Source organism: Galendromus occidentalis, unplaced genomic scaffold, assembly GCF_000255335.2.
Source record: "Galendromus occidentalis unplaced genomic scaffold, Mocc_1.1 scf7180000077214, whole genome shotgun sequence".
Taxonomy (NCBI): Eukaryota; Metazoa; Arthropoda; class Arachnida; order Mesostigmata; family Phytoseiidae; genus Galendromus; species Galendromus occidentalis.
Window position 1 is genome coordinate 68,331 of NW_003805202.1, and position 22,048 is coordinate 90,378.

General features: G+C 50.2%; 4 protein-coding genes across 4 annotated transcripts; 2 read left to right on the plus strand and 2 right to left on the minus strand.

Annotated features, from left to right (window-relative positions):
• Positions 1-1,099: 1,099 nt before the first annotated feature.
• AP-1sigma (AP-1 complex subunit sigma-2) lies at positions 1,100-2,875 on the minus strand. The gene is made up of 6 exons (XM_018638955.1): positions 2,582-2,875; positions 2,328-2,380; positions 2,105-2,216; positions 1,828-1,950; positions 1,522-1,659; positions 1,100-1,132 (listed from the first exon to the last, which is right to left on the minus strand). The coding sequence occupies exons 2-6, from the start codon at positions 2,378-2,380 to the stop codon at positions 1,100-1,102; spliced, it is 459 nt and encodes a 152-aa protein (XP_018494471.1). The 5' UTR covers positions 2,582-2,875.
• Positions 2,876-4,099: 1,224 nt separating this feature from the next.
• LOC114828138 (uncharacterized) lies at positions 4,100-5,194 on the minus strand. The gene is made up of 5 exons (XM_029111065.1): positions 5,158-5,194; positions 4,786-4,928; positions 4,557-4,679; positions 4,383-4,421; positions 4,100-4,219 (listed from the first exon to the last, which is right to left on the minus strand). Exons 1-5 carry the CDS (start codon positions 5,192-5,194, stop codon positions 4,100-4,102), a joined length of 462 nt encoding a protein of 153 aa, XP_028966898.1.
• A 1,721-nt stretch (positions 5,195-6,915) lies between these two features.
• Positions 6,916-9,000, plus strand: LOC100899967 (uncharacterized). Its single transcript, XM_018638956.1, has 6 exons — positions 6,916-7,110; positions 7,233-7,484; positions 7,569-7,832; positions 8,073-8,327; positions 8,423-8,587; positions 8,739-9,000. Exons 1-6 carry the CDS (start codon positions 7,032-7,034, stop codon positions 8,807-8,809), a joined length of 1,086 nt encoding a protein of 361 aa, XP_018494472.1. The 5' UTR covers positions 6,916-7,031; the 3' UTR covers positions 8,810-9,000.
• A 10,359-nt stretch (positions 9,001-19,359) lies between these two features.
• LOC108864058 (52 kDa repressor of the inhibitor of the protein kinase-like) lies at positions 19,360-21,820 on the plus strand (the record flags this gene model as incomplete). The annotated part of the gene is made up of 4 exons (XM_018638953.1): positions 19,360-19,372; positions 19,472-19,798; positions 19,853-19,954; positions 20,251-21,820. Coding segments are annotated over exons 1-4 (2,012 nt in total), but the record flags the coding sequence as incomplete, so codon positions are not given.
• Positions 21,821-22,048: the final 228 nt, after the last annotated feature.

Genomic DNA, 22,048 nt, shown 5'->3' on the forward strand with positions numbered 1-22,048 from the left:
GACGATCCCTAGAAGGAAGGCCTGTTTAGAATCGATCTCGTGTGGGTTAGGTCGGAGCTATTTCCACAGACTCATTCATCTAAGGATAAGAGACGCTCTGCGGGAAGACTCACCACGTTAGCCGCCGTGCTAAGGAGCCTTGGAAGGAGACCACCCGCTGCTTCATGAATATCCTGGAGGAATATAGGACACTAATTCCGACACAGTACCAAATAAAAGGGAGACATCGAAGTACTGACACGCACGTGCAACGCATTCTTCCAAACACATATTCAGACGCTCCAAACAATCGAACCGGAAAAAATACACAAGCAGCTTCTCTGATTGACAATGTCCACAGCGAGCTCTGAAATTATCACTCCTAGTTTATTATACGGCACCAGTCCACGCATTCTGGGATATGCGAACGATGACTCATCAGATATTCGGTTCACATTTCTAAACTACGAGCTAGCTGCCATAAGACTAAAAATCAATGAATCGAAATGAACACATCGGATGAACGAACGAAAACTCAGCGGCTAGAGGTTGGCGACAAAATCGAAGGGAAGTCCATACAGGCATTCAGCCCAGGCCGTGATCGTCGAACAGACCTGCGGGGGTTTCCTCCTAGAAACAGCGCACCGATGTAACATTGCGTAAGACTGTAGGATCATCTCAATAATATCAACGAAGTCATTCTGAATCATGACGACCATGAGGTACCACAGCACGAGTGATCAGAGTTTCCCACAGGAGAGAACGCTCATGTATCCAAATCGTTGCTCGAATGCGAGTGACCTCCCAGCGAGAGAACTTACTTTCCGTAGGAGCACACTTTTTCTGTGTCCGGCAATCAATCACTCAACAGAGGTAGATAGGGTATGGTGGCGACTAGGCTAACCAACGACGACAACAAAAACGAGAGGAGAAAGTAAGAAGAGCTACCGTCACCTGGGAGAAAGAGATGAGGACTGCGCATCGTATGTTGTCGGCGGCGAGCGTGTAATTTCAATAAAACGAACGTTGTAGAACGGAAAAAAACTCCCTGGATTTTACAATGGATAAAATAATTTATTGACATAACTCGCTCAACGATGATTCTCAGGCGGTTTCCTTTCTAGTCCTGGATACCTTGTTCCACTTGTTCGTCCTACAGGAATACACGGGGAAAACATAGGATCATTATAAACTCAAAAGACCTTGGAACCATTGGGTTGTTGAAGCGTTAAGCCTTCACCAGGACCAGAACCTCGGAAAATCACATGATCGAAGTGGATTTCCGCGGAGATAAAAACGAAAAAAAAAGCGGTAGGGCTCACGGAAGCCGGCGGAAAGTTTTTCTGCCTAACATCGACACATGCGTCGTGCAACAGTACTCATACGGAGGTCATCTAGCTACCACATTTCATCCCCGAACCAGGAATCGATCGAGAAACAAGCCATACAATCAGGATCTGAATGATGGCAGGAGTTATTTCAGAGCAAGTTTCGATCGTTCCGAGTTAGAAGCATCATTGCTTATCAGGATATCCAACTCACCTCTTGTAACAGATCTTGCGCCGCTATTGCTTTCAACACCGTCTTCTTCGACGTTTCTTGTACTTCGCCTCCGAGGAGTAGTTCATCGAGGATGAAGTAAGCTTTCTCGAAATTAAATATTATGTCAAGCTCACAGACCTGCCGAGAGAGTTTGTCATTTTAAGACGGAGAGAGCCGATTCCTAGCCTCATTTCAACGACCAAGATTATTCCAATCATCGAGCCGGTACGGCGCGTCTCGGAGCGATTCGATTCCTCGCCACCGGATCGAACATCGGGTCGCAAAAAAGCGAGGGGAAAAACTCACGCTGCCAAAATATTTGTCCAGAAGTTCGACGTAACGATGAATGATCTCCAACGTCAGGAGCTCATTGTCTGTCTGCTCTATCGCGCAGCAGAAGTAGAGAGACGCATACCTCTTGTAGACGACCTAGAGGGAATACTCGGACTAATTAGCTCACATATCCACCTCAATGCCTCGGGATATGAGGTGGAATCGGGAAATTTCCACTCCTGCCCGCTCACGATACTAGACGGACCAATGTCCTGCAGACGCGTATTCCGGGTTTCCTAACCCATCCTACCTTCAGATCCCTCCATTCCAAAAACGAGCACATTTTTGGTTTCCGAGTCAAAATCGTCGTGACCAACTCCCTAGTTATTTTCTTTTTCGTCTTGTCCGGGTGAGCGGTGTACCTGAGGAACGACCGGTGATCAAAATTTTGAAGTCGAATCAGCAAAGTCTGACAGCTGCTGCCAGAGATTAGGATGAACTTGTTCGAACAATGGCCACTCTATTCCTTTTACCATTTCTGAAGTCGGAGTTTCCCCTGACGACTGAAGAGGAGCATGAATTGCATCTGAAATTCGACGCTTCTTAATGGAGGTTGGCGAATTGAGAGTGTTTTCACATTGGCATACGCTCCAATAGTGTTTCTCCTTTTGTCGAGTCGGTCCTTGGCTAAACCGCTCTCGAACTATTCATTCAGCACTATGCTATTCATATGGCGACGTTTCCACCCACGTCCTCAGAACGCTGAGTAGAGGGAAATCGAACTTACCTTCGATGCTGGTCGCTGGAGTATGTCACGCTCAAACCTTACCTAAATACAGGACGACCACAAGGTATTGACAGCGACACTAGGGTGTATCCGGCGGACAATAATTTTGACAACACCAGACGCCGTAAACGAGGTCCAATGAGGTACAGAACAGCGTTGCCTTCCGGACCGCAGGACGTATGCGAAGAGATACAATTTAGGGAATGTGTGTTGTTCTACGGGGATCTCTGTTGCAAAAGAACGTCAGGAATGAAAAACTGGGGATCCCGTAGAGAGTAGATGGAGCCTACGACGCTGATGCTGATGATCTTTGATGGTCGCCGGATCCGCATCGGGCGGTCCCCTTACTTGTTTCGTTTCCGTCCCGGGAGCTGATGCTTGAGCCCCGTGGCAAAATGCTCTATGCCGATGGCCAATGATGAGTCCATGACCCCTAGCTCTAGGTATAGCTCCAGAGATCGAGGGGGCCTTGGGACCCAAAGGCGACCTCCGATCAACTCCGCACTCAGTTCCCGGATATTGCACACCGGAGTCTACTCGTCGAGACCCGAGAGTCACATATGACGCTTCCATCGTATACACAATACACGATGGTAGAGATGTACCCTGATCCGCAGAGCATTCCCTCATCGAGTATCGTACCCCCAGCAAAGTACGGAGAAATAAACCGCACGTCGAATAACGCTGACTTCATGATAGCGGAGTGGCGAATTTCTTGCGGCACCTCTATTGTTCGCGACCCTAGCCCCTTCCCTCCTCAGAGAAAATTGTCAAGTTGGTGCTACCTCTCGTCGCCATGGATCCTGACTTTACCGATCGACCTTCGTTTCAGAATGAGCTTCTCACACCTACGCTGCCCGCTCGCTGCCTCGCCTCACTGAAACGATTGACCAAGTCCACGCATTTGGAGCTCGAATGCTCCCTGATCGATGAGAGAATTCGATTGAGAGAATTTGATTGAGAGAATTTGATTGAGAGAATTTGATTGAGAGAATTTGATTGAGAGAATTTGATTGAGAGAATTTGATTGAGAGAATTTGATTGAGAGAATTCGATTGAGACATGGCCAGCTCCGAACGTCGTTCGGCTCTATGAACCCCTCTGAGGCCGATGCCAGCTGATGGCTGTCACCCCCTTATTCGCCGCTCATTTCACGCTAGCACGATGCCCCGCACGCGAGACTGAGCAAATACGGAAGTCAGCATTGGCATGATCCGCATCACGACGGGTTGGGTAACGGGCCACTCCTTATTAGATCGGAAAAGTCATGTGCCTGCCACGTGGTCAATGAATCGAGAGATCGTGTATTTTCGGGAGGATTATCCATTTTATTCTAGAAACACGAACACGGACCACTTGCATGGCAGTCTATGGGACATCCTGCGCTAGCGGCATTCCTGATCCTCGTCATATAAGCTTCGGCTGGCAGAACGGAGAGTCCTCCCACGGAGCGATTGCTGCTCCGAGCCGCAGTCGGTGACGTCAAAAAAAACAGATGGACGGGTCCGGAGAATTTATTCAATGACCCTCCTTTCCGCCATCTTTGCCGTCCTCGGAGAGAGCGCTGAGCGACTGACCAGCTTCCATGAAACAATCCTTCACGTCTACAAGGACGTCGTCATCATCAACATTCTTGCCCTTGAGAATGGAGATCAAGATTATTGTCGGATAGTCATCCAGAGCTCGGAACGACCCCGTTGGAGGCCTCATTCCACGATGGTGGTGAATTCTGTCCCGAACTTGATCACCATCCTAGTATTCATCGTGTGCATGCGAATCGTGAGAGAGGTGCTCCTCTTACCCTGGCTGCCGCAATCATGCTGCTGACACATGTTTTGATCTGAATAAGAAAAGAAGATAAGATAGAGCCACAGAGCGCTCTGGTGGAGCGCATTCTTCTGAGACGACTAGGACATCTCCGTTTCCTCGGCATTCGAGCCTGACGATGTTCTCAGCTGTCGAGAATTATACTCACCTTGGTGCGCATTTCATCTTTTGTGACGTAGACGTTGTCTTTCCCCTCGATATCCTCGTCTCGGGGGATCGCTTTTTCCAGACACATACGAAGACCTTTCGAATTGTACGTTACCTTTTTCATCTACAAGGAGACATAGAATTCCAGAGAGATTCGAGGAGGAGCTTAGCTTGCCCGAGTGTCGAGATCGGAGCATTCGTTCAAGATATCAAGCTGAGAAATAACTCACGTTGTCTTGGATCTCAGAGAGGAGTCTGAAGCATGGAACGAATTTGGCCGCAATTCCTGCAGCCACACGCCCTTTCGAGATGGCTCCCCGGACTTTTCCCAAAACTTCCCCCATGCCTTGGCTCTCGGCGCTCGAGAGGAAACCTGGGTGAAGAAAAATGTCTAGTGGATCGGAAACACTCCAGCAAGCTTTCCGTATCTCGTTCGGGTTTTCTCTTGATCGGGGTTCATCCAAGCGGGTTTCCCAGAGCGAAACCGGGAAAGCGTCGGGACAACACGATCGAGAGATCTCCTCGTCGACGGATATCCGACGTGGACGCATTCAAGAGATACCACAGATCTGTAAAGATGAACTCCTAAAATGTATCCGTACCGAAAATAGCGCACAGTAGAACGACGTTTTTCGGCATGGTATCGGAATGACTATGAAGGGGAGAAGCTCCATCGGAGGGATTCTCTTGATTATTGCCTTGAGAGCACCTGCTTCAGCACCGCCTCAAGACCGACTCGTGTGTGCACAGCTTGAAGACAGCGAAGGCTGAATCGCGAGAAGGCCGAGCATATCCCGAGGCTACCTCGATGATTCCGAATTATTCTCCCTCGAGCCTCAAACGACTCTTCCCCTCTGAAGGAATTCCCTTGCGAGGAGAAGTCTCTCGACAAAAGCCCTCAGAGTCTCGAAAACGGATCCCTCCCCCCTTCGGAAGGCTTCAGGTATTAATGCGATGGATCCGATCACGCACGGGATGAGTACTTGTATGGGGGTCGGGGCTGCGCGGGGACCGCTACGATCTTTTCCTTGATTCCACGAGGATATGCTGGCAGAGGCAATGCTCGCTCTTGCCATTGAATCACGTCGATCCCGACAGAGAGAACTGCACATTCGCGGAATGCCTCGTCGAGAAATTTCGAAATCGTGACCCGGGAAACGTGTATGTTCCGAAATCCATCCATATCAGATATTGCATAATCACTTGTCTGTGATACCTCAGTCAAAAAAGGTAGGAGCTGATTGTAAAAGCGATCCGTTCTCGAATGAAGAAACTCGAGCCGTCGATATCGCCTTGGCGAAATTTGACCGCTTTTCTCGACCTCAGTCGGGATCTATGTTCAGACTTCGCGACGCCGACAGTGTTTTCCTCGAATGATGGATTCGGAAGGGACATCGGAGCCTCGTTTTCAGCATTGTCTTCATTACGCCGCCTATCTTCTCGGGAGGCAAGCTCGATTCCCATAATGCTCGCCGGATGAGCGAATTTTCGATGGCGATGTTATCCATGCACCGAGAATGCGTATGACGCTTAGAGCTGCGCGCCGCTACTCCTCGCGTTTTTCGAGCAACGTTCTATTGTCGACCGTTGCCGCCGACTGCTGAAACACAATATTTTCGAAAACATTTCGGTTCCCGCTCATCTGATGCGCCCGCGTGATTCTTGTTCCCTCGCTCTGAACTTCATTCTCTGGTTTTCGGGAGCCTCCTGTGGAAGAAAGTGCGCCGCGTGGAGCAGTTTCGGATGTCGACCATGGCGACCGAGAGAGGTGAGCTTCCCGGTTCCGAGTTTTCTCGCTAATGAATGAGAATACCAGGACGATTCGCCGAGCCTCGTCTTCGGATTCTCGCACCTGAGCGTCCTGTTGCCACGAGAAGAGAAACGGATCATTTCACCGCTGAGGCTCCTTCTCGAGATCTCGGAGGAGTTCCGGCGGGGATCACTCGTCGATGGGGCTACTCTTTGGCTCTGCGATTTTCATTGTCCGTGAGTCCGCCCGAACGAACTCATCCGATGACATATTCAGATTTATGCGGTATTGCAGATGATTTCCCGAAAGACGTTGTCATCTGTCGTTTCGGCTCAGCGTTCGCTGCCCTCACGGTCGTACTCCTCGACGAGAGGGTTCATAAAGAGATTCAAGACGTGTTGGACAGACTTGAAAAAGAATTGAAACTCGAAGCGCCGAAATTCCTCGAGTCGGAGAGGGTCTGCTTCAAGGACGGTCGCGGTTCTTGGTATCTGACTTGGGCATAATTCTCGATCTGAATTCGAAAATGTTGTGGAGGAATTCACGGAGACGCTTCGCATTTCTAATGGTCTCTAGCGAGTAATTTGGTGAAATTTCTTTCGCAGGACGCGGGCCCGCATTCAGGTCGTTCATAGGAAGTCGCCGACGGGGGATGCGGTCGTCGACCTGATCCTCGATGATACGAGGGAGGTCCTGAAACGTGTGAATGGCCGAGCTTTGGTGGCTATGCCGGAACGAGTTCAGAAACAGCGTCAGGGCTGCCTGTATTTCATCAAAGGCCTGGAACCCTACCACTCGGTGATCGGTGCGCGCTTTTCATCCGCGTGACGACACAACAATTATTATATTCACCAGTTTTCGTGATCCACGAAATAATTTTCGTTTTCTTTTCTCTTTCGAATGATTTCGATCCGGCACCATCATCAGTTCATAAGAATGCAAGAGATGCAGTGGCAGCTCAGACGTGTGCTAATTCCCTCAATGAGGATTGGACTCATAAGAGAGCGCACCTAAAAGGTGTCGAGTACCCTCCCGATGACTTGGATTATGCTAGAATGACTCGGATTTTCGTCGCGAGCCTCTCCATAGACGGAAACTGCGATGTCCGGACTTACGTCCAGCGATCCTTGCCTGACTTCATCATCATTCCTGTAGAGAATGTCTCCGTTAACAACCTCGGTGGGTGTTTCCCTTGCTCCCGTATCCTGGGTCCACGCTCTCTGAAGACTTTGGGGGCTTATCGGAATCATATCCCCCTTCCAGCTCGACTCTCCCTGGGCGAAGATCATCCGACACCGATCATTGTCCCGTACTTATCGCAAGAAGAAATTTGTGAGGTCGTCTCTCTTCGGAAACACCCGGACCGGCCACGGGTTTTTGAGATCGGTCTCAAGCTCCAAGGATATCTGGACTTGGAGCTCATTTTCGGGCGCATGGTGGGGAGGAGAGCTCATTTCCCACAGCTCTTCCATATCAAACCCTTGAAAGCTATCACACTCAGTAACCACGGTTTTTTTAAGCAGAGAGGTTAGTGATTCCTGCGAACCTCATGCGTAGAGCTCGTGGTGATGGCCGAGGTGTTTTTGCGCAATCGTGTCAACCTAATCCCCTCGGTGGCTGTATCAATTGCTCAGAGCGGTCGCTGGTTCCGCTACGCATGATTGCTTGGTCATCCGAGCAAGAAACAGACCTCACGTGCGATCCTATGCACAATGATACCAAGTCGTTTCGATTGGTCACTTGAGAGGACGCCTCATGATCCCACAGGTCTGACCCTCGAGACTGGGCAAGTTCTCGGCATCGATAGTCTGGACGTGATCGATAGCAGGAGATTTGAAGTCCGTCCACTGCCCCCCTGTCTGGCCCAAGCTTTCCCATACACGGCTCTGTACATTGATTGGGACACGACGGTCAGATCTCGGGCGCCGAGCTTGGGTGATACGGTCGTTGTTACGAATCTCAAGCTGGACGTTTCGGCCATAAATCCGCTGCATCACTCGTACGATGAGATAATTCGCAAAGGTAAGGACTCCGTTCGCTCGTGAAGCGAGGTCAATTCTCCCGATGGATGAGAAACGTAATTCCCATGTTCCAATTATTTTCCGGAACCGATCTAGATCACGCAACCCACATCGAATACCGTCCAAGATACGCGGAGAAGAAGCCGGCGCAGCAGCCGTCCTCGAAGACCCACTCGAAGAGCAAGAAATCACCGACTTCAGCGGAGTGGTACGGGCTGAGCCAAGAACTTGAAGCCGTCTTAATGAAAGCGCCTAGTTTCGGTGAGCTAATGATGTGGATCTATTTAATTTGAGGATGGTCGAACAAGTCCACATTGGTGGTGTATCGATTCCGAGGATGGAAATGGAAATCCCGACCATCTGACCGTCCTGACAAAGCTCTGTATTGACCTATGCTTATGCTATGCTTCAGTTGATCGGTTCTGCAAGCTCGAAATTCTCCTCGCTGAATTCGGAGAAACCATCCGGATCGAAGAAATATGATGAAGTAGCGTCGAAGTGTAATATGGAGGCAGATTCAGAAGTTGGAATGAGTCGAGAGTTCACATTGAGCTTGGAAATTTTCGGAGCTGACCTAATTTGTGCAAAAGTATCGGAGCCCGAAGCAGAGGATCCACCTCGTCAGCATCTGCATTAAAATAAAGCGCTCCTTTCCGCTGGGAGTTGATTGTATGCTCCCGACACATCATGAGTTCTCGCTTGATGGTGCATGAACTATACTTATGTATCTCTGATTCCGAAACCCGCCTGGGGAGGCAGAGGTTGCACAAAGCTGTTGTACACTTTCTTCCCTGAATTCTTCCCTAATTACGCAGATCGCAAGAGTTTTTCCTGCAGCTCGTCAAGAATTGTGGAACTACTCGTCTGAAGAAACTCCTCCCAATTAGATAGCGACTTCCGCGCGAGGAAACCTGTCTTTCTTGACTGCAGAGTGTCGAGATGCCGCGTACCAAAGCCCCCAGAGTGCCGCTCGGGACTGCTTCGCCATGCTAGATTTTGGTTTGAGCATTGATGATGGAGACGAGTCATTCGGGCTCTCACCGAGACTCAGATGCCTTCTCTAAATCATGAAATCGCGTCACGGGTTCAAAAAATAGAGACAGAGTCATGGGACGCGGCGGGAGGAACAGAAGAACAAGCCTCCCAATGGCCGGCTCGTCATCTCGTCTCGTGGATCCGGTGAGACTTAACTATGGTCTCTGACCTGAATACAGAACTCCTAGGACCAAGGCACCTCACAATCGGGATCGTTTTGTCGTATGTAAGTATTATACCGAGAAATTACATTCATTCAACCTCATCGGAAAGAGAGAGGTAATGTGTGCATGAGTAAGAACACTGCGAGGGTATGTAGGCTTGGGAGGGGCGACAGCTGCCTCAGGGATCGGCTGTCACGACACACCATGGCGTGGTCCCCTTCACACGATTCACCGCAGAATCCACAGCGGCATCCATCGGAAGGGTCATGGAAGCCTGGCGTGCCGCACATCTCGTGACAGAAGCCGCGTTGACCGGTAACCAAATATCCAGTGGAGTGTATCGGACCAATCCAGAAGTAATCGCGAAGTACACATACATACGTGCGTTATGAATCGCTGCTTGTGAACATCCATCCACCCAAAAAAATCTGACACCCTCCGAGCTCGATTTCAGATCCATCTATTCAAATGTTAACATCACACGAACACATCGGCGTAAATTTCCACATTCGCCGAATGGACGGGCAGATTGTCGTGGGTTGCGATTCAAATAATTTATAGTACCTATGCGTTCCTTTTGCTCCGGGAATCAGAGAGAAAGGGTTTGGGAGCGGCCACGGAATGCAGCTCACGGGTCATGAGCCCCATTTTTTCCAGGCGCGGGCTCCATGACCGAGAACTGGTCCGGATCGGTTGACTTCTCAGCATTCCACAAAATGCAGACCCGGCTCGGCCATCCTCTTTCGGACACCTTAGTTCTGAAAGCTGACTCATTCACTCAGTGAGGCCCGATGGGATCAACGCGGTACTAGGCCGACACGGCTCGTTCCAACAGGGCTCGAATCGATGAATTTCTCTCATCATTATGGGCAAAGGACGCGGATCGCGCTCGAATCGCACCGTTTCTGCGCACTCCCTCCTCGTTATACAGCGTTCCTCTCGGTTCCATGAACGCGCCGAGCTCCAACGGTGACGCCACCGATTTTTGAGGTAATCCAGCGGGACCCGTGCCGAGACTCGCGACGCAATGTTTCCCGCATTTCCTCCCCTGCACCGCATGACGGAATCCCGAGAGACAGCTGCTTCTGATTCGAACGCGACTCGGTGGCGACTCGACGTTCGATTGTTTACAGTTTTACAAATCTCGGGGAATTTCATCCGTTAGATTCCATCATCGAGCACTAGTTCTCCGTCGTATTTCTTCCTTGAGAGCGGAGGAGAAGCCCTCTCTCACTCTCCTGAGAATACATACTACCTAACTTCTTCCTCTTCTCATTGAATTCTCAACGGCAGACGGCGGAGCGTCCGGACAAAACAAAGTCGAGTTTCAAAAACATGAAACCAGCGCAATCGGGTCGTCTCGTTCACCGACGACGATGTGACATTTCTTAACGTTCTCGTTCCTTTCATTGAGTTGCTCAGCAAGAGTCATCCTGAGCGTTCGTTCAACATGAGACGCAGAGAAGGTGAGATCTAAACTTTATGGCTCTCATCCCCCTGCAAATTCCGGAGGATGCTCTTGATTCCTAGCTCGGATTATTGAGGTCCATCGAGATCTCCTACACCGATATGCTTTATTGATTGCTTCGACGCTCTCGGTTTGACGAAACTTGCGACTGTGTCCTTCTGAACTGGTTCCGAATGATTGTCGCAGTTGGATCAGCTCGCCAGACGAAGTCAGTCAATTGAGTTCATATCATAGCGTATAATGATTCCGAAAATTTATCCGTGAGACCTCCGATCCCTCGAGCGTCACCCCGAGTAAAAACACGACGCAACGTCTGAACTTGAGCCCTGATCTCAGGAAATCTGCGTTTTCGAATGACGGGAGTGATATCTTCCGGGCTATTACTTCATCGACTTCGGCCGTTGGGTTATTTATGCGCAGGTTGTTACTGGTCAAAGCCCACGGGGTTCCCTCCGGCTGAGCGACTGATCGATGGACTTCCGAAAAGTAGAATACCATGTGGACGCTACCTTCGAAGCTAACTTAGTGAATTATTCATCGGACCATTCGCAGCAAATCTATTCGTACCCTTGCAGCTCCGAAACTCCCGTGCGAAGTGGTCGTACAGCGTTTCGGTGCATTATTTTCAACATTGACTGTCGCTTTAATCGAGAGAAATGTTCACCTCAAGATTCAAGAGACATTAGGGCGACTCGATGAAAGAGGATCATTGATTCCGCCGAAATTTCATGAGGGCGAACGAGTGTGTTTCAAGAGCAATCTCGGCGTCTGGTAAGCTGATCTGCAAATTCCGAGCATCCTGGAGAAATCTTGTATCCGAGCTTTGCGGAAAAATTCCGAGAGAGTTCCTGATTTCAATTCAAGGACACGAGCCAAGATTCTATCAAAATGCGAATGCGAAACAGCAGGATCCGTATTCGTTGATATCCTAAACGAAGACACCGGCGAAACTTTGAAACGCGTGAGTGGCAAGGCTCTCGTTGTGATGCCCGAGCCCGTTCGAGCCTTGCCGGAGGCTCAACTCTATTTCATGGACCGTATGGAACCCCACCTATACGTAGTCTGTAAGTATGCGGAGCTTTTGTGCTTCCATGGTTTACTCGTCCGTCGCTTGTGGGTTGATGAGCTCCTCTGACGCTGATACTTCGAGCTGTACAACTTTCCCACAGGTCCTAAAGCTGCGTTGTCTTCGGTGGGCGCTCAGGCTTCGGCAGATGCTCTGAACAAGCAGTGGACCTCAACCCCAGAAGGCACAGTACTGCTCCGTCTAAGCTCGATGCCCTTGGTACATATAGCGAGCTATTGTCGTCTCGAGGTTGCGACTGTTTTCATCACGCCCTCGTTGAGCCTTAGCTCATATATCAAGAGCATCCTCTATGATGATCATATTATATCGGGATTGTCGAGGCGGATGGTCGCTCTACGTGATCAGGGTAGGCTTCTTCGAACTCCGAGTATCTGGTCCCTGCGTGGAAGAGCTATCCCAGCGTAATTTATGGCCCGATTTCCAGCGAAACATCCGAACTTCAAATCTCCAAATGGTTTACCGCTCCTGCGCCCCTATGTTTCGGAAGAGGAGATTTGTGAAGTTATCAGCCTCAGGAAGAACGGTGTCGACTCCCTAGAGATCGGACTTCGTCTCTGTCGGTATCTCGACCTGCATCTACTCGGCCGTATGGTACCCAAACACGCTAGCAGATATATCCCTGTGAAGTCGAAGTTCAGCGCCGTCTCTATAAGCAAAGCAGGCTCCTTCTTGCAACGAGGTATAGACACTGTAATTTGTATCCGATCCAAACCAATGGTGGTAACTTCATGGGGACGTTTTCTAATGGGCTTCCGAGTTCACAGGCGTCATACTCGATTCTGAACAAGTCCTCGGTGTTGATACATTGGAATCCTTCGATCTGAACTCTGAGTTCGAGTTCCGCGCATTGCCCTGTGCTCTTTCCCTGTCATTCCCTCACGTCGGTTTGTTCATCGAATGGAACACCTCGTCACGGCCCAGAACCCCGTGCCTAGGGGATACGATTGTCGTGAAACACCTGAAACGGGATGACTCGAAATTATTCGGTTACGTCTACGAAGACGTGTCCTTCCTCGGTTGGTATTTCCGGCCCCATTCGTGGCGTACGATGAAACTGATCCCAGCGTGTAGATCTAGCATCTCGAAATCGTAGTCATTTCTTGAGCGATTTTACAGACGAGCCCTATGTGATCAACTATCATCCTGCTCGGCCCGGAGATCGCGACATACCAGCAACGAGTTCCGAGGCGACCAGGAGAGGAGAGCGAGGAGATGGGCGAACAGAAGAAAAGCAGGGAGGTAGAGCCGTGACGGAGAATGGGACGGAAGCAGTGAAGGAAGATGGCAAGAACGCAGAGCCAAGAAGAGAAAAGGCTCCAGAAGCGGAAGGAGGGAAAGAAATGGAGGCGAAAGCGGAAAAGGTTTCGGAGGTGGGAGGAGTGAAGGAAGCGGAGGCGGGGAAAGGAAAAGAAGCTGAAGTGAAAGGAGAAGTAGCGGAAGGAAAGGAGGCGCATGGGAAGTCCACAGAAGGGGAGGTGAGGAAGGAGAAAAGGGAGAACGACGAAGAACCGGAGAGAGGAGATCAAGTCGAATGCACAAAGGAAGTGCGAAAGAATGAAGAGCGACGAGGAAACCGGATAGACAGACGAGGGGAGAAGAAAATCCAGAAAAAAATCGGATATCCTCTCAGTCTATGCCAGTGGTACGGATTGGAAGACGACCTCGAGAAGATTTTCGGGACAGTTGGATGCTTCCGTGAGTTCCGGCGTTTGTTTATTTCGGAGCCTATGTTCGACATTCTTGGTGATTCTTTCGGCGAAGGGTTTACAGATGAGAGGCATTCTTACTTTTCAGCTCTCGACCCGCCATTGGACTCGCTCTTGATCCAGTATGGAGAAACTGTCGCAGTCGAAAGCCTGTGACTCCTCGATCGACATCTCCTCGCTCAAGATTCGGATTCGCTCATCAGGGACCGAGCTGCCTCTGGAGCGGCGAACGTGCTCCAGGAGGGTGAGAGACTTTCTCAGAGATCTCGGTGACCGGACTCGGCGGAATATAGATACAGACGTCGCTTATCCCTTATGCGAGATCTCAGAGGAATTCCCTCACCGGCCAATTGAATGGGAGATCCGAAATTTGGAAGAAGAGCAGAAGATCACATTAATCCCTGTAGGCCTTATTGCACTGAGGGGGCAGAATTGTGTTCGCTCTTCAGTCCGACGAATTCTCTGTTGCTTCGCCCAGAACCCCCGCTGTGAACCCAATGTGTGGGCTGACAGGAATGCAATAACGACCTTCAAATGCATCGCGAAAATATATCTTCAAAACATACTATAAATGTCAATAAAAGTTTTTGATGGGTAACGCTAATCAACCGCGCTCCCTGACCTGATTCTTGCGTGACGCGACCAGCTCCTCTGTCCGTATGCGCTGCTTCAAGTATCTCGGTCCGATCTCTCCGACTACCGATATCCTTCAATATCCTTCCCTCCATTTTTCTGGCCTGATGGAAGTGAGATGATGAAGGATCAGCGATCGCTTTTCCCATCGAAACCATGGAAGAAACGTGATCGGGCTTCCTGCGAAATTCCACTTCACATTCGCATCTCTGACCTTCCCCGCTCGGGGTCCAAAGGACTGCAGAAAATTGCGTCTATGGAACTGCGGAGCCTGTTCTTGCGTAAGGCACCCTCTCGGTTGTGCCACGTTCTAAACTTCCGCGATGAGACAGCTCACCTGCTGATCGAACGGCCCGCAAGCAGGAGAGGATCACATTTCGATGATAACAAAGCTTGTTTCCCTTGGATCGATCTTCGCGGGTGGGTCCCCATGCTCCATGATCGAGCTGGCCGCGACAGCTTCCCAGCCGTGCACATCTAATGGAAAATCTCGATGAGAGGTTTCTTGCGCCGCCGTCTTCCCCGAAGAATCAGGCTCCGAAGACGATGATATTGAGGAGAGCAGCTCCGAATAAAAAGCTGAATGCGCGGAAGCATGCGGGGAGGAAAGCAAGGCGGTTGAATCGCAAAGCCTGCTCATTGGGATCAAGCGTTGCGGGAGCTTTCCTTCTGATCTGCGTGGTAACTTTCTCCGTTTTCGACTCCAGACAGGCCCAGAAAGCTATCCACCCTCCAGTGATCGATATGGTCGATTCCCACCGAGGACCGATGTTCGCCATGACCACTCAAGATGAGTGGTGCGCTTCAATAGTCAATGACTACGAACCCCCCGAAAAGTTCAAATTATGGCCTCTGCTGACGAATACGAGTTCTATGTCCAGGGCTGGAACTTACAACCACAAGCATATGATGTTATACCCCGAGTTGATTGTTCGGAGTTTGAATTCGACCGAAAGAGCCGTTTTCATTCTCTGTGTCACAGAACCTACTTTATTGATTGTAGTTGACTTCAACCACTCGGTCATCCTGTTGACTAAAACAGATGCGCCATGCGGCCTGTCGTGAGTTCTCTGTAATTTCGAGACAGCGAGGGCGAGGGCTTAGAGCTCTTTCGTTGCCTTCAACCCAATTTCCCATGTTTCCATGCGTCCTCCCATCTGTCAGATCCCACTCCCGACGGCCGAGACGCTGAACTCGCCTCGCTTCCTTGCAGAGACGGATTCCGAAAAGACGTCGTGAAAGCGATCCCGATGGAGCCGAGCGATTCGATGGTGTTCTCCCTCACGAACGTCGGATTCCTCTTTCTTTTCGCTGTGCAAGTTAACAAAGAGGCCTCGCGAGTCACAGTCCAGTTGTGTAAGCCGGCTGTCGACGATCTGTGTGACGATCCAATCGGTGAAATGAGTACGAACATTTCTAGGCTGAACATAGGAGGCTCCCTCATACCTGTCGCAATGCTCTACTCGGAGAATGAGAACAAGTTCATGCGGTCGATAAGACTCAATTGCAAATTGATGCATAACGGGAAGAATATGTGTTGGAATCCCAAGACATTCAGCGCGGAGTTTTGTGACTGACAATAAAGTGACCCTCCGTAATCGAGGTGCTTCGTCTGTGGCATTGAACCGGATCAATTCCGCATCCACGGTCGTCGGTGTCTCGCGATATCGGCTGCGCTCCGATTCGACTTTGAAAGAGCGCTCATCTGACAGGGACGGGCTCTGGCGACGGGGGAACAGGAATTCATCCGAGTCGCGAGGTCTGAATCAAGCTCCAAGTCGAGATAGCCGAAAACAGCGACAACCAATGAGTATATTGCATAAATCAAATCATTTCGTGAAGCATTTAACAGGTGCGTACGTCTTTGGGTTCCAACACATCTGAACTTGGTTCTGACTAACTTCACAGACATAGTTCGGGCGAGATCTGAAAGTATTCGCATTATCGGAGTAGACCAACGCCAAGTCCGTGATGCCTTTGTTGACATTGAGTTTCTTGAAAGAGGCTTTCAGGAAGTCGACCGGATCCATGCACCCATCGGGTCCTGAGCTGCATAGCACGAACTCGGCTCGCATTTCACGGACGTTGACGGACAGGGCGAAGGGAATTGAGTCATTCCTAGCTTCTGAATCGATTTTGAATGAAAGGTCCGTTTCGTCCGTGCCGTCGAGCTTCGTTTCAACGGCGTTCCGGAATTCTGATCTACAGGGAGATTTTCTAATGAGGACTATCTTTCCAATTCACGGTCTAGGAAACTCCTCGAGAGAATCTTCTAGAAGCTTCCGTAGAGCAGATATATGGCTCGGACTGACGTCCATATGACGGTCTTAATGCATGCCTGAAGAATGCAAATGACTCACGTTGCTTTACAAGGCCCATCAATCGTTTTCAGTCTGACCAAGTTACTTTTCAGATCAATCAGCAGGATGAAAACGGGCTCGGAGAGGCAGAGTAAGAGAGCGGTTCGACCTGAATCTTTTGACTCTTTGGCCACTACCATTTCCGGGAAGATCTTTATCAGTTTATCGTAATCCTCCCCGACTCCCGCCAAAGCGGTTGTGTTCGTCACAATCAGTACTCCGAGAGGCGCGGTTTCCACTCGGGGGGACTTGGGCTTCCTGACGGGATGACCGCACCAATCGCTCTGGGTAGGGAAAGCGTAGTCGAGATATTCGGCGACCATTCCGCCGCTCATTCCGGAGTCGAGAGAATTTTCTCTGGCTTCCAGGTACTCGTATCGAAGGTAGGCTGCCAGCAAGACGAGCATCAGAAACGGAATCGTGCATGTCGTTTTCATTGTGCGCTTCGGAGCGCGACGGACATAAGGGGTTTTGACAACCGTCGTTCTTTGTATCGTCGGGCGACTTTGACCCGGAGTCAGGAAACCCGGCAGCCTTATTTTGTTGTCTTTCTCGGGCGAGACTTCTCTCGTCTTCTTCGCTCCGCGTCCGAGAACGTTGCTGAACATACCTGGCTTCTCGCTCGTCTCGTCGACCTCATCTCTATCCTTGACCTCTGCTTTCGTCTTTCTGTTCTTGTCTTTGCCGAATAGGCCATTGAACATACCTGGCTCTTTCTCTCCCTCTTGCTCTTGATTCTCATCCTTTCGGAATACTCGGTCAAATATGCCGGGCTTGACGTCTTCCTTTTCGACTGCTTGTTCCTTGTCTTTCCCGAACATGTTGCCGAACATTCCAGGCCTCTTCTGTTTCTCCGCTCTCTGTTCCTCGTCTTTTCCGAACATTTTCTCGAGCATCCCAGGTTTCTTTTCTTTCACCGCCCCCTGATTCTTGTCATTACCTAAAATGTTGTCAAACATGCCGGGTTTCTTCTCCTTGCTCGCTCCTCGCTTTTTGTCTCTCCCAAACATCTTGTCCATCACACCGGGTTTTTTCTCTTTCACCGCTCCCTGACTCTCGTCTCTCCCGAACATCTTCTTCATCATGCCCGGCTTTCCCTCCTGCTCCGGCTTTTCGTTTCGCCCGAGCATCTTGTCGAACATTCCTGGTTCCTTCTTCTCCTCTGATCCAGATTGTTTACCCCTCATTGCTTCGAAGAATCCCCTGTCTTTATTCTTGTCTTCGTCTTCACTGCCAAACCAAGATTTCTTCGGGGGTTCTCGAGCTCTCGGGTCGGCCGTCGGCTCATCTTTCGCCTCCAAGAGGCGATCTACGAGTCCTCCGTCGTTGGTTTGAGGTGCACCGGTGGCCACTCGATCTCGGTTTTCCCGATCGGAGAATACGGCTCCATCTCGACGGTCAGCATTCTCATCTCGCGATCTCGGATCCCTGAGTGATATTCCATTTTTTAATGCTTCCCGAAGAGATTTCTCTACCGCACTTCGGGTCTCCGTTCGTGCCTCCGGGTTGGCACCTATCTCGTCGACTTTCGAAAACGGCGATCTCGCATTGTTCGATCGCATGCCCTCCGAAAGAACTTCGAGCGGCTTCGTTATTATTGCGGAATGTTTTTCATTCCGGAACCGCGCAAAGCCTCCGAGGCAGATTGAGATGAGGGGAGAAAATCAACTGACCGCCTTGAGCTATTTGACCCATGCACCGTTTCCGCGTTTCTGTTTTGCGGCCATTATGCAATATCTCGGGTCGATAGTCCAGCAGGCTTTAGGGAGAGGATTTCCATGACAAATCCCGGCACCATGATCCGTGGATTCGGAAACGTTTGCTTGCGCTTTCTCACAGGGAACAATCTATTCCGTAAGAAATTTGTCGACAGTTTCCCGCACCGCGAGTTGTGACCAACCGGGACCCCTACGGCCCCATCTCGACGGTCCGCGTTCTCATCTCGCGATCTCGGATCCCTGAGTGATATTCCGTTTTTTATTGCTTCTCGAAGAGATTTCTCTGCCGTACTTCGGGTCTCCGCTCGTGCCTCCGGGTTAGCATCGATCTCGTCGACTTTGGAAAGCGGCGATCTCGCATTGTCCGATCGCAACTTTCAGATAGGCTGCGGTAAGTCCTCTTTGTGATGAACGATCCCAAAGAGCGTCCGCGGGGATCGGGCACTTGGCGCCGCTTCCACCTTGGATCACATTTGGTGGTCGACCGAACCGACCATCCAAATCGTCGATACGAATCGGAATATATAGATGGTATGGGGGACCCCCTACCAGTGGCGTGCGCAAGGGGGGGGCCAAGGGGCCATGGCCCCCCCCAAGATTTTCAGGTCCACATGGTTTGAGTGGAGGCGTGGGAAAGGATTCGAATGTTTTGCGTGTACATATACGCGTATGTGTAGACGGATGTATCCACCATCCATCGAGACCTGTGGCGCTTGACTCTCCGCGCAGCTGCTGGTGTCGACTGATTTCGAAGAGGAATGATTTTTCTCTCTAGAGGCGGGAGCGAATGACCATGACCTAATTTCTCTGTTTCTGATAAGTGACTGTGAATCCAGCGACGAAGGATCGCCAAGCAGAGATAATGGCTGGGCAAAGTAAGCTCACAATTTTTTTCTCGAGAAAGAACAGTGAAAGCATCGAGACTCCACCCGATTCTTCTACAAATGAATTGACCGAAGCTCGGAACATCACAGATCACTTCGCATCAGTATCAGTACCATCCGGAGTTGCGCTGAATGAGGAAGAATCTGCTCCAGACGCGACAACGCTGGGAGACGAAGTGACCGTGTCATCACCGTCGGCGAGGCGACAGAGAGTCGCTCTCAACCCCATGGATATAGGGAAATTCGTGACAAGCAATGGAAGTTGCGACCATTCCCTGACAGACGAGGAGCGATTTGAGGCTCTGACACACTGTTGGGAGCCGGACAAAGAGTATGCTTTCCCTAAAACGATAGAGTCGAATCGCTCTCGAGCGCTCCAATACCACTATCTCAGTCTGTGGCCTTGGTTGGCATACAGTGAGATGTTTGGGGTGAGGTTTCTGTAAGCATTGCGTCTTTTTGCGAAAACAGAATCTTCGAGCCACGGGGGTCTCAGAAAGCGAGGTGTACTCATCACTCAGCCGCTGAACAGGTTCAAGAAAGCAGTCGACATTCTCAAGAATCACGCTCTCAGTGAGTATCATCGCAGAGCCAGTGAGAGCGCGAATGACTTTCTTGAGTGGCATGGAGACCGAGTCAATCTCGATATCAGAAATCGTTTAGTGAAAGCCCGAGAAGAGCAAGTTGTGAAGAACCGCCAGAGATTGATACCCATCGTGAAAACGATACTGTGTGTGGTAGACAGAATATACCCTGAGGGGACGACAGAGACAACGGACTTCTCGATTCGGGCGGAGAAAACGCGAACGACGGAAATTTCCGTGCGCTCTTGAGATTTCGTCTTGATTGTGGAGACTCTCTCCTTGAAGAGCATCTGAACAATCTCAAACGAAACGCGACATACATGAGCAATAAATTCCAAAATGAGCTCATAGCGGCAATAGGAAAGATCATCCGAAGAAAGATAGTACGGGAGGTCAATGATTCTAAGTTCTACGCCGTGCTCGCGGATGAGACATCAGACGCCGGTAGGATCGATCAGTTGACGATTTGCCTGCGTTACATATCGACCTCAGCCAGCAAGCCTGTCGTCAAGGAAGTTTTTCTGAAGTTCTGCGCCGTAGCTCAGAAAACCGGAGCCGCGCTAGCGCGTACCATCTTGGATGCTTTGGAAGAGGAAGGAGTCGACGTGAGAAATATCAGAGGTCAAGGATATGACGGTTGTGCTTCGATGAAAGGAGCTGGAAATGGTGTCCAAGCAGAAATTAAGGCCGTGGTGCCTCAAGCCCTGTACTTTCACTGCGCCAGTCATTGCCTCAGCCTCGCGCTCGTCCATTCCGCCGAAATTGTCCCTATCAAACTGGCCGCTGGTGTCGTCAAGAGCGTTTGTAACTTCTTCTGTAAGTCTACGAAGCGACACCAATGCCTGATGGATAAGATAGATGCCCACGCACCCACGTCGTCCAAAACACGGCTCAAAGCTCTGTGCCCCACTCGTTGGGTCGAATCGCACCACGCCTTCATTACTTTCAGAGAGCTTCTAGTCCCCCTCTTCCACTGTTTGGTTGAGCTCGGACAAGTCACGGGAGAAACTGGCGTGCGAGCATACGAACTAGAGAGCTCCGTCTGCAAATGCGACTTCGTGTTCGCTCTACTCACCATTGAGAGCTTCTCGTGCATTTTTCTCCCGTTGTCTATGCAATTACAGAAAAAAAGCCTCGATATTTTTGCCGCTCTCAGGATGGTCGACAACATCTTATCCATTCTTGAGCTTAAGCGTCAAAATGTTGAGACCGAGTTCAAGATAATCTACGATGAAGTCACAGAGATCTGCGCTCTGCTGGATGTCGAGATCAAAATGCCTCGCATTAGCGGTAGACAAATGCACAGGGAAAATCATCAGGCGGAGACACCCGAAGCTTATTTCCGGGTGACTATGTACGTTCAGTATCTTGACCATTTGATCCAGGAGCTTCGTTCGCTGTTCGCCGATTCTCGGCAAAAGGCAATGAAAGTCCAATGCCTTGTACCGAAGTATACCGTCAGTAGCACTTTCGCCGATCTCATTGAAACGCTGGACTTCTATCAGACCGACTTAGACTGCAGTGCCAGCGTTCTCAGAGGGGAGTTTGAATGCTGGAAGGCGAAGTGGGGCAGGAAGGCTGGGAACGAGCTTCCAGAAACCGCAATCGAAGCACTCAGCTTTTGTCCAAGGATCGAATATCCGAAGATCGCGACCCTCCTCCAGATATTTGCCACATTCCCCGTGACGACATCAACACCCGAGAGAACCTTCAGCTCCCTGAAGCTGCTCAAAACTTATCTTCGATCTACGATGGGGCATGAACGACTCAATGGATTGGCTTCGATGACTCTGCAGCGCGATGTACCGGTTAGTGTCGACGAAGTTGTCGATTTAATCGCCCAGGATCCGAGAAGGTTAGACATTGTTCTATAGGCGATGGCCATCGCTCAATCCGAAAGATCGTCGTTGTCGCTCATTGCGAGGAGCGGGGATGAGACAGAAGCAAGAGTTTGCCCAACTCATGACTCATCTCATAACTTCCTAACATCTAAATCGAATGATAACACCTCATACCTCCTCAAATTGTGTCCTGAGTGAAGTCAAAGGATGAAACTTTTAGCAAGGAGCGGCATCAAGCCGCC